Source organism: Coregonus clupeaformis, chromosome 10 (assembly GCF_020615455.1).
Source record: "Coregonus clupeaformis isolate EN_2021a chromosome 10, ASM2061545v1, whole genome shotgun sequence".
In the NCBI taxonomy this organism is placed as follows: domain Eukaryota; kingdom Metazoa; phylum Chordata; class Actinopteri; order Salmoniformes; family Salmonidae; genus Coregonus; species Coregonus clupeaformis.
This window is the reverse complement of record NC_059201.1, coordinates 60,777,691-60,789,231: the sequence shown is the minus strand read 5'-3', so window position 1 is coordinate 60,789,231 and position 11,541 is coordinate 60,777,691. Positions and strand designations below refer to the sequence as shown.

The 11,541-nt window shown below is 41.9% G+C and overlaps 1 protein-coding gene across 1 annotated transcript; it reads right to left on the bottom strand.

Moving 5' to 3' along the window:
• Window positions 1-1,083: 1,083 nt before the first annotated feature.
• Window positions 1,084-6,558, bottom strand: gdf5 (growth differentiation factor 5). The gene is made up of 2 exons (XM_041889338.2): window positions 5,446-6,558; window positions 1,084-3,300 (listed from the first exon to the last, which is right to left on the bottom strand). The coding sequence occupies exons 1-2, from the start codon at window positions 6,197-6,199 to the stop codon at window positions 2,438-2,440; spliced, it is 1,617 nt and encodes a 538-aa protein (XP_041745272.2). The 5' UTR covers window positions 6,200-6,558; the 3' UTR covers window positions 1,084-2,437.
• Between the last annotated feature and the right edge of the window lie 4,983 nt (window positions 6,559-11,541).

Sequence of the window (11,541 nt, the reverse complement as noted above, 5' to 3'; positions counted from 1 at the left end):
AGAAACCACTACTAAAGGACTCCAGACCAAAGGACACATTTCCACCAGTCTAATGTCCATTGCTCATGTCTCTTGGCCCAAGCAGGTCTATTCTTCTTATTGGTGTCCTTTAGTAGTGGTTTCTTTGCAGAAATTCGAACATGAAGGCCTGATTCACACAGTCCCCTCTGAACTGTTGATGTTGAGATGTTTCTGTTACTTGAACTCTGTGAAGCATTTATTTGGGCTGCAATTTCTGAAGCTGGTAAACCTAATGAATTTATCCTCTGCAGCAGAGGTCTTCCTTTCCTGTGGCGGTCCTCATGAGAGCCAATTTCATCATTGCGCTTGATGGTTATTGCGACTGCACTTGAAGAAACTTCCAAAGTTCTTGAAATGTTCAGTATTGACTGACCTTCATTCTTAAAGTAATGATGGCCTGTCATTTTTCTTTGCTTATTTGAGCTGTTCTTGCCATAATATGGACTTGGTATTTTACCAAATAGGGCTATCTTCTGTATCTTCACAACACAACTGATTGGCTCAAACGCATTAAGAAGGAAATAAATTCCACAAATTCACTTTTAAGAAGGCACACCTGTTAATTGAAATGCATTCCAGGTGACTACCGCATGAAGCTGGTTGAGAGAATGCCAAGAGTGTGCAAAGCTGTCATCAAGGCAAAGGGTGGCTATTTGACGAATCTCCAATATGAGAAGAAAGAAAAGAAGAAATCTGCACACTGCTCTTGATAGGATCACTGCTCTTTAATAAGCTCTACGCATCGGCTTCAAGGCCTTCGTCAGAGCTTTTCATATATTTTGATTTGTTTAACACTTTTTTTGGTTACTACATGATTCTATATGTGTTATTTCATAGTTTTGATGTCTTCACTATTATTTTATAATGTAAAAAAATGTAAAAATAAAGAAAAACCCTTGAATGAGTAGGTGTGTCCAAACTTTTGACTGGTAGTGTATGTAGCAGCAGTTAGCTACCTAGCTAGCTTAGCTCCTACCAATCACGACTTGCTAGTTAGCTAGCTAGTAGCTAGCTAACAACAAAAATATCAGGAATAGTGACAAAGTAATGGACAGAAATGAATCACACTTGTAAAGTCTCCATTTATTGCTGCTATAGTAAAGTGTAGTAGTTCCATCGTGTGTTTCCAAATCCTGAATCCATCCATAGCCTACTATTTGACTACAGGCAGTAGCCTTCGAAAAAAAAAAGGAGGAAGGAAAAAAGGCAAGCCTGCTAGGCAGAGCGTGCAGCCCTGCCCCAGGTGGAGTTGGTAGCGAATTTGAATATCCAAGTGTATGCGCGTCTCATTGGCTGAGCTGGCAAATCAGCTTGTTTTTAGCGGTATACGCACAAACCAATCTGTTGTTTCCACTCAGGCCAAGCAGGAGCACAGAGAAAAGCTGCTTTTTAACATCCTTCATTATAGTTTTTGGGAAGGTCATCTATTAAATTCATATTGTAATTCATTTTTGGTAAATATTTAATAGAAATCTGGAACAGTGGACAGATACTTTAAAAGTACTGTAATATTGAACTGTATCAAAATATACATTCAATGCACTGTATGAATGCAAACATTTCAGTGGAAGGTGACAATGCCTTACATGTCTTAAATTCAGGGTATTTAGACTTTTCTTTGACATTTCATCAATGGGCTTTTATTCTTCAATGGGATTTGTAAGCTTTTATTCTTCAATGGGATTTGTAAGCTGTTAGATATTCTTTTGGTGTGCAACACACCATTTATGACCTTTCCCAAACCCCACCAGTTCAGTTTGAGATGGCAATACCATTGGCATGTGCACATTTTGATTAAAGAAACTGGTTAGGCTACATCATATTGCTCCAAGAGAAACAAGACGTTTTGATATGACTCCACGCAGATGTTCTCATCCAATGGTTCAAGTACTTTACAAGGGGCAGTGAGATAGGTGTGAAGGTATCCAACAAGTGATGGCATGGAACAGCAGTTCAAAGCAATGCAACTTTTAACGTAACAATGAGATACATTAAATGGTCTGTGATACAAGAAATTGTTTCCTTGATCCTAAACTAACGATGAGAAATGTGTTCAATCTGTGACCAGTAAAGTGAATTACATTTTTGTGCATCACTGTGAAAAGCAAACATTTACATCAATTCATACGATGTGAAAATAGCACGGATTGGGCAATAGATCAATTTAGTTAAACAGTTTCAAATCTCTTGCCAAATCATCATTGGATATGTACGTATTATTCCTTAACCTCCTAATAAAATAAGGTCTCAGGAAGTGATTTGTGTTATTAGTTTCATGTCAGTTGCTATCAAAGTATATTTCCCTAACAACTATTTACCAATCTGTTTACTCCAAAAATAAAACTCAGTCCCATTGACTTGAAGGGTTCAGGCTGAACTATAAAACCAAGGTCTCAGGTGAATCTTTTGTCTATTGCTACCTGCAGCCACAGGACTCCACCACCATGTCCTCGTACTGTTTGTAGACCACGTTATTGGCTGAGTCAATGTAGAGGATGCTGATTGGGCTGAGGCGAGTGGGCACGCAGCAGGTGGGCGGAGTTGAGTCAGGGTCCATGGAGTTCATGAGCGTCTGGATGATGGCGTGGTTGGTGGGCTCGAGGTGCGAGCGGATGGGGAAGTCGCACACCCCGTCGCAGTGGTAGGCCTCATACTCCAGTGGGGCAATGATCCAATCGTCCCAACCCATCTCCTTGAAGTTGACATGCAGCTGCTTCCTGTGGCAACGAGGCTTGGGGTTCTTGGCCAGCTTCTTGCCGCGGGTGGTGGGGGCTCTGCGCATACGCCGCTGGGTGAACAGGTACTCGTACACAGTCTTGTTGTCATGGCCCGACCGTGCTTTGATCTCATTGTAGAACAAGTCGCGTTTCTTGGTGCGCCCGAACACGAGGAAAAAGGCCTTCTCTTTGGTCTGCCTGCCCAGACGACTGAAGCCCATTGCCCTGAGGTCCATGGGGCGGCCCTGTTCCAAGGCCTCCAGCTCGAAACAAAGCTGGACGGTGTTCTGGAAATTCTTGAATAGTTTCCAAACGTCAAACACTTCCCATTTGGGTGTATTGTGGTCCACAATGGTTCGAGTTTGGAGCAGTGTAGCTTTCTGCTTACCTGCTGCACAGGTGAAAAGCTTCAGGCAAAAAACTCTGCCAGTGGAAAGTGCTTTGCGTGGGTCGGCCAGTCTTTTCCTGAGAATGCGCAGCTCAGCACCCAGTAACCCCTCCTTCTCCAGGGAACTGATGTTAAAGTTATACTTCTGTCTTCTCAGCTGGGGAAGACGGTCATCTGTAAAAGAAGGTGACAGAGTCAAGGGCAAGAATAAAAATAATATTGACATGTTCCCTTACGTGCTAATGTGGCTTCTCAGGTAACACCCAGGAGGTAAGAGTTATGTATAATGTTTTTCTTTGTTTTTGGTGAGGGAAAGCATGGCCATATACAAATGAAAGCCAGGATTTTCATCCAGGAACAGTATGAGTTCGAAAGTACATTAAAACCAGACATTTGCAGACTACAGACCACATTGAAGTATAAACAGACAATTAATGTCGACCTGCAGCTGTTTACCAGTGGACCTACCACTACGTAATATGGCATTTGCTAAGAGTGGACCAAAAACCACTGGAACAATACAAAAGATAGAGAAAGGGTGGAGAATTGTCCATGTCAATGTGGAGTGACTTGTGGGTTTAGAAGCACAACCAGAGATAAAAACTTACGCTGAGCTCCAAAAATATTGCGACAGTGACACATTCTTTGTTGTTTTGACTCTGTGGTCCAGCACTTTGGGTTTGAAATGAGACAATGACTATAAGCTTAAAGTGCAGACTGTCAGCTTTTAGTTGAGGGTGTTTTCATCCATATCGGATGAACAGTTTAGAAATGATAGCACTTTTTGTACATAGTTCCCCCATTTTAGGGGACCAAAAGTCTTGGGACAAATTAACTTATATGTCTGTTAAAGTAGTCAAAAGTTTAGTATTTGGTCCCATATTCCTAGCACGAAATGATTACATCAAGCTTGAGACTCTACAAACTTGTTGGATTCATTTGCTGTTTGATTTGGTTGTGTTTCAGATTATTTTGTGCCCAATAGAAATTAATGGTAAATAATGTATTGTGTGGATGCTATAGATGCTACCATGATTACGGATAGTCCTGATAGAATCGTGAATAATGATGACTGAGAAAGTTAGACGCACAAATATCATACCCCAAAGACATGCTAACCTCTCACCTTTACAATAACAGGGGAGGTTAGCATTTTTGGAGGGTATGATAACATTCTCACTCATCATAGAAGCTTCCTACTTGAAGCCCGAAAAAAATGTTAATCATTATTCATTCAGGACTATCCATAATCATGGTAGCATCCACAGTAATGTGTTTAGAAACATATTATATTCTTATTGACAATAAAAGTGACACCAAAATGACACAATACATTATTTACCATTCATTTCTATTGGGCACAAAATAATCTGAAACACAATCAAAACAAACAGAAAATGCATCCATCACATTTGTAGAGTCACAAGCTTGATGGAATCATTGCGTGCTAGGAATATGGGACCAACTATAAAAATGTTGACTACTTTAATACACGAGTGAATTTGTCCCAATACTTTTGGTCCCCTAAAATGTGGGAACTGTGTACAAAAAGTGCTGTAAGTTCTAAACGGTTCACCCGATATGGATGAAATACTCTCAAATTAAAGCTGACAGTCTGCACTTTGTGTTCTGTTTTACAGATGAAAAAAATGTAATGTCTGGTTAGAACTCTTTTGGGGGGGAAGGTCACCAACAATTTGCTGAAGACACATTATACAAATAAAGTGCATATTAAAAGTACATTAAGTGCTTTAAATGTAAACCTTTAGCAGCTAGAAATATTCAACCAATGTCGTTTAAACATCATTTTAAACAGTTTTACAGAGTAAAGAAAACATTACACAGAGGCTTCCTACATGAAGCCCGATGGTCTATTTATTTACACTTTAGAGGCTGCAAATCACTGATGGAATGGCTATGCAGATGGATACTGACAGTGTGACAGACCCATGACCAAGGTAAAAAACGATTCTGTCAAACCGCCAGAAACCTATGTCCGGCCACATTACACAAGCAATGGAACCTTTTGACTTAACCTTCAAGTTTACTTTGACTTTAGCTTTACTTTACCTCTCTAATAGAGAGGTTGGTTTGATGAGCATAGGCCTACAGCTCCAATTGATTCTGAGACCTGGTCTCTTGGTTGTGCTTTATTTATAAAGTTAACAAAATGCTACTTTTAAAGATAAGTAAGCATATTCAGAATTTGGGCTCAACCTTCATAATTATTCTACTTTCTTTGGCAGAAATAATGAGCAAGTTTATTATAAGACAATTTTTTATATGGCACTCATTGTTTATATGGCATCAAAAGTTTACCTTGTCCTTTATCCACAAAGCTGGTGATGGTGTTGGCCATGCCAGCTTCATGCAACACGCTAGTGTTCACCTCTCCTGTGGATAGTGACCAATACAGTGACAACATGTAGTCGTGCGGAGTCACCAATGGGTGCTTCGGAGAGTCTCTGTCGCTCAGTTTGCTCGTTGCTTTGACACTCCTTTGGGCCAACGGAGCGGTGTATTTTTGCACAGCAATGACTCTATGCTGTCCAGTTCGTGCTGATGTTGCAGCTCTGGGGAAAGTCTTTACTTTGCTCTGTCCGGGCGTGCCTGCGCCTTTGCTTGTTTGCACGCTCAACGCCGTGAGAGCAGGCGTAGCAGCTGCGTTGGTAGCATCTCCACCGGGTACCCAAGAGCGCGCAGACTCCTTGCGCCCCAAATTGATAGCTCCACTAAGTCTACTCGCCGTTACGCCGTGCGGTGATGACACTGATGTCACAGCTTTTGCTTTGACTGCCTCGCCCTTTATCAGCGGGGGTCCTGTCCTAATGCGTGTGATCCTCGCAGCACTTGGAGACTTCCAACCCGCTGCGCCGTAGTTTCCTACCGTAGACCTGGCAGTTGAGGTGATTCCCGGGTTGGCTCCTTTACCTGCTCCGCCTGTGTGCTCCTTGCCTCGGCTCTCGGCTGCGCGCTGTGCCGTCCCGGTATGGCTCAGTGACACTGGGATACATTCCAGGTATAAGAGAGTCCAACACCCCAATAAAAGAGGGAGACGTTTCAGTACTTTCATCCTCTGATCTTCCTTTGAATTTTTGCCAGGGAGAAATGCGCACAGGCTTTTCCCGTTTGAAATAAGTAAACATGAACAAGTTTGGAAAAGTGAAAATGTGGACTAGAATTTAGTATTCTATGGTAAAATAGACTATGCAAACCGTTACTCCCAGATCCGCTATTCAGTACCATAGTGATGCAAATGTCCTGTTGCAGGTCTTGCTTTCCAATATAGCCTACAGTAGTCCAAGAAGGTTTGCATTGAGAGGGGAAAACTTGACTTCGTTAAACTCCAACTGTTCTGCTCGATATCTTGTCACAGACTTGTTTAAATCCCATTTTTTTTTCCAAGAGGGAAGAATGGCGTAATGCTACTGCAGTTTTTTTTATCTCGAAGTTGAACCCCTTCCAGTGAAAATATTTCACACACAGAACCATGCAGGTGCTCTGAAATCTTTACAAACCTGAACTCAGGAATTGGAAACGGAATTCAAACACAAACCAGTTTAATTAGGTGTGCTTGCTGAAAGCAAAGCACAACTCTAGATTTCTGAAATAGTCTCCTTATTAGCTGTGCTTGCTGAAAGCCAACACCATGTGCTTGCTGAAAGCAAAGCACATCTCTAGATTTCATACATATTGATTATTAGGTGTGCTTCCTGAAGGCAAAGCACTAGATTTCTTAAATAATCTTCTTATTAGGTGTGCTTGCTGAAAGCCAACACCATGTGCTTGCTGAAAAAAAAGCACAGCTCTAGATTTCATACATACAGTGCATTAGGAAAGCATTCAGACCCCTTGACTTTTTCCCACATTTTGTTACATTACAGTCGTATTCTAAAATTGATTGAATTGTTTTTTCCCCCTCATCAATCTACACACAATACCCCATAATGACAAAGCAACAAATGTTTTTTAGACATTTTAGAGAATGTATACAAAAAAAATAAAAAATGAAATCTTACTCAGTACTTTGCTGAAGGACCTTTGGCAGCGATTACAGCCTCGAGTCTTCTTGGGTATGACACTACAAGCTTGGCACTCCTGTATTTGGGGAGGTTCTCCCATTCTTCTCTGCAGATCCTCTCAAGCTCTGTCAGGTTGGATGGGGAGCATTGCTGTACAGCTATTTTCAGGTCTCTCCAGAGATGTTCGATCTGGTTCAAGTCCGGGGTCTGGCTGTACCACTCAAGGACATTTGGAAGGTGAACCTTCCTGTTGGAAGGTGAACCTTCGCCCCAGTCTGATGTCCTGAGTGCTCTGGTGCAGGTTTTCATCAGAATCTCTATGTAATTTGCTCCGTTCATATTTCCCTTGATCCTGACTAGTCTCCTAGTCCCTGCTGCTGAAAAACATTACCACAGCATGATGCTGCCACCACCATGCTTCACCGTACGGATGGTGCCAGGTTTCCTCCAGACGTGACGCTTGGAATTCAGGCCAAAGAATTCAATCTTGGTTTCATCAGACCAGAGAATCTTGTTTCTCATTGTCTGAGAGTCCTTTATGTGCCTTTTGGAAAACTCCAAGCAGGCTGTCATATGCCTTTTACTGAGGAGTGACTTCCATCTGGCCACTCTACCATAAAGGCCTGATTGGTGGAGTGCTGCAGAGATGGTTGTCCTTCTGGAAGGTTCTCCCATCTCCACAGAGGAACTCTGGAGCTCTGTCAGAGTGACCATCTGGTTCTTGGTCACCTCCCTGACCAAGGCCCTTCTCCCCTGATTGCTCAGTTTGGCCGGGCTGCCAACTCTAGGAAGAGTCTTGGTGGTTCCAAACTTCTTCCATTTAAGAATGATGGAGGCCACTGTGTTCTTGGGGATCTTCAATGCTGCAGAAATGTTTTGGTACCCTTACCCAGATCTGTGCCTCGAAACAATCCTGTCTTGGAGCTCTACGGACAATTCCTTCGACCTCATGGCTTGGCTTTTACTCTGACATGCACTGTCAACTGTGGAACCTTATATAGACAGGTGTGTGCCTTTCCAAATCATGTCCAATAAATTGAATTGACCACAGGTGGACTCCAATCAAGTTGTAGAAACATCTCAAGGATGTACCTGAGCTCAATTCCGTGTCTCATAGCAAAGGGTCGAAATACTTACAGTTGAATTCGAAAGTTTACAAACACTTAGGTTGGAGTCATTAAAACCAGTTTTTCCACCGCTCCACAAATTTCTTGTTAACAAACTATAGTTTTGGCAAGTTGGTTAGGACAACTACTTTGTGCATGACACAAGTAATTGTTCCAGCAATTGTTTACAGACAGATTATTTCACTTATAATTCACTGTATCACAATTCCAGTGGGTCAGAAGTTTACATACACTGCCTTTAAACGGCTTGGAAAGTCATGGCTTTAGAATCTTCTGATAGGCTAATTGACATCATTTGAGTCAATTGGAGGTGTACCTGTGGATATATTTCAAGGCCTACCTTCAAACTCAGTGTCTCTTTGCTTGACATTATGGGAAAATCAAAAGAAATCAGCCAAGGCCTCGAAAAAAAGTTGTAGACCTCCACAAGTCTGGTTCATCTGTATAAACAATAGTACGCAAGTATAAACACCATGGGACCACACAGCCGTCATACCGTTCAGGAAGGAGACGCGTTCTGTCTCCTAAAGATTAACGTTCTTGGTGCGAAAAGTGCAAATCAATCCCAGAACAACAGCAAAGGACCTTGTGAAGATGCTGGAGGAAACAGGTACAAAAGTATCTATATCCAGAGTAAAACGAGTCCTATATCAACATAACCTGAAAGGCCGCTCAGCAAGGAAGAAGCCACTGCTCCAAAACCGCCATAAAAAAGCCAGACCAAGGTTTGCAACTGCACATCGGGACAAAGATCATACTTTTTGGAGAAATTTCCTCTGGTCTGATGAAACAAAAATAGAACTGATTGCCTTTAATGACCATTGTTATGTTTGGAGGAAAAAGGGGGTTACTGGTTGAGGATGGATGGGGCCATGTATCGCGAGACCTCCTTCCCTCAGTAAGAGCATTGAAGATGGGTCGTGGCTGGGTCTTCCAGCATGACAACGACCCGAAACACACAGCCAGGGCAACTAAGGAGTGGCTCCGTAAGAAGCATCTCAAGGTCCTGGAGTGGCCTAGCCAGTCTCCAGACCTGAACCCAATAGAAAATCTTTGGAGGGAGCTGAAAGTCCGTATTGCCCAGCGACAGCCCCAAAACCTGAAGGATCTGGAGAAGGTCTGTATGGAGGAGTGGGCCAAAATCCCTGCTGCAGTGTGTGCAAACCTGGTCAAGACCTACAAGAAACGTATGATCTCTGTAATTGCAAACAAATGTTTCTGTACCACATATTAAGTTCTGCTTTTCTGATGTATCAAATACTTATGTCATGCAATAAAATGCAAATTAATTACTTAAAAATCATACAATGTGATTTTCTGGATTTTTGTTTTAGATTCAGTCTCTCACAGTTGAAGTGTACCTATGATAAAAATTACAGACTCTACATGCTTTGTAAGTAGGAAAACCTGCAAAATCGGCAGTGTATCAAATACTTGTTCTCCCCACTGTATATATATATATATATCTATATCTATACACACACAAACACACACACGTATTCACCTTGACTTTTTCCACATTTTGTTACGTTACAGCCTTATTCTAAAATGTATGTAAAAAATATGTTGTGTAATCAATCTACACACAATACCCCATAATAACAAAGCAAAAACAGGTTGTTAGAAATTTTTACTAATTTATAATAAATAAATAAAATAAAAACCTTATTTACATCAGTATTCAGACCCTTTCCTATGAGACTCGACATTGAGCTCAGGTGCATAATGTTTCCTTTCATCATCCTTGAGATGTTTCTACAACTTGATTGGAGTCCAACAGTGGTAAATTCAATTGATTGGACATGATTTGGAAAGGCACACACCTGTACATATAAGGTCCCACGATTGACAGTGCATGTTAGAGCAAAAACCAAGCCATGAGGTTTGTTTCGAGGCACAGATCTGGGGATGGGTACCAAAACATTTCTGCAGCACTGAATGTCCCCAAGAACACAGTGGCCTCCATCTTTCTTAAATGGAAGAAGTTTGGAACCACCAAGACTCTTCCTAGAGCTGGCCGCCCGGCCAAACTGAGCAATCGGGGGATAAGGGCCTTGGTAAGGGAGATGACCAAGAACCTGATGGTCACTCTGACAGAGCTCCAGAGTTCCTCTGTGGAGATGGGAGAACCTTCCAGAAGGACAACCATCTCTGCATCACTCCACCAATCAGGCCTTTATGGTAGAGTGGCCAGACGGAAGCCACTCCACAGTAAAAGGCACATGATAGCCCGCTTGGTGTTTGCTAAAAAGGCACCTAAAGGACTCACACCATGAGAAACAAGATTCTCTGGTCTGATGAAACCAAGATTGAACTTTTGGCCTGAATGCCAAGAGTAACCTCTGGAGGAAACCTGGCACCATCCCTACGGTGAAGCATGGTGGTGGCAGCATCATGCTGTGGAACTGTTTTTCAGCAGCAGGGACTAGGAGACTAGTCAGGATCGAGGGAAAGATGAACGGAGTAAAGTACAGAAAGATCCTTGATGAAAACCTGCTCCAGAGCCCTCAGGACCTCAGACTGGGGCGACGGTTCACCTTCCAACAGGACAACGACCCTAAGCACACAGCCAAGACAACGCAGGAGAAGCTTCGGCATAAGTCTCTGAATGTCCTTGAGTTGTCCAGCCAGAGCCCGGACTTGAACCCGATCGAACATCTCTGGAGAGACCTGAAAATAGCTATGCAGCAACTCTCCCCATCCAACCTGACAGAGCTTGAGAGGATCAGCAGAGAAGAATGGAGAAACTCCCCAAATACAGGTGTGCCAAGCTTGTAGCGTCATACCCAAGGAGACTCGAGGCTGTAATCGATGCCAAAGTTGCTTCAACAAAGTACTGAGTAAAGGGTCTGAATACATATGTAAATACAGTATTTCTATTTTTTATAAATTGGCAAAATGTTCTACAAACCTGTTTTCACTTTGTCATTATGAGGTATTGTGTGTAGATTGATTAGTTTTTTTAATTTATTTAATCAATTTTAGAATAAGGCCGTAACGTAACAAAACGTGGAAAAAGTCAAGGGGTCTGAATACTTTCCGAATGCACTGTATTTATGTATGTATGTACACACACATATACACTACCAGTCAAAAGTTTGGACACACCTACTCATTCAAGGGTTTTTCCTTATTTTTACTATTTTTATATTGTAGAATAATAATGAAGACATCAATACTATGAAATAACACATATGGAATCATGTAGTAAACAAAAAAGTGTTAAACAAATTGGGATTCTTCAAATAGCTACCCTTTGCCTTGAT

Bases quoted from the DNA above. Each gene is read 5' to 3' on its own strand.
- gdf5 (XM_041889338.2), bottom strand. From the start codon at position 6,199: ATGAAAGTACTGAAACGTCTCCCTCTTTTATTGGGGTGTTGGACTCTC. The intron at 3,301-5,445 runs GTAAACTTTTGA...CTTCTTTTACAG, and splicing joins CTTTGTGGATAAAGGACAAG to ATGACCGTCTTCCCCAGCTG.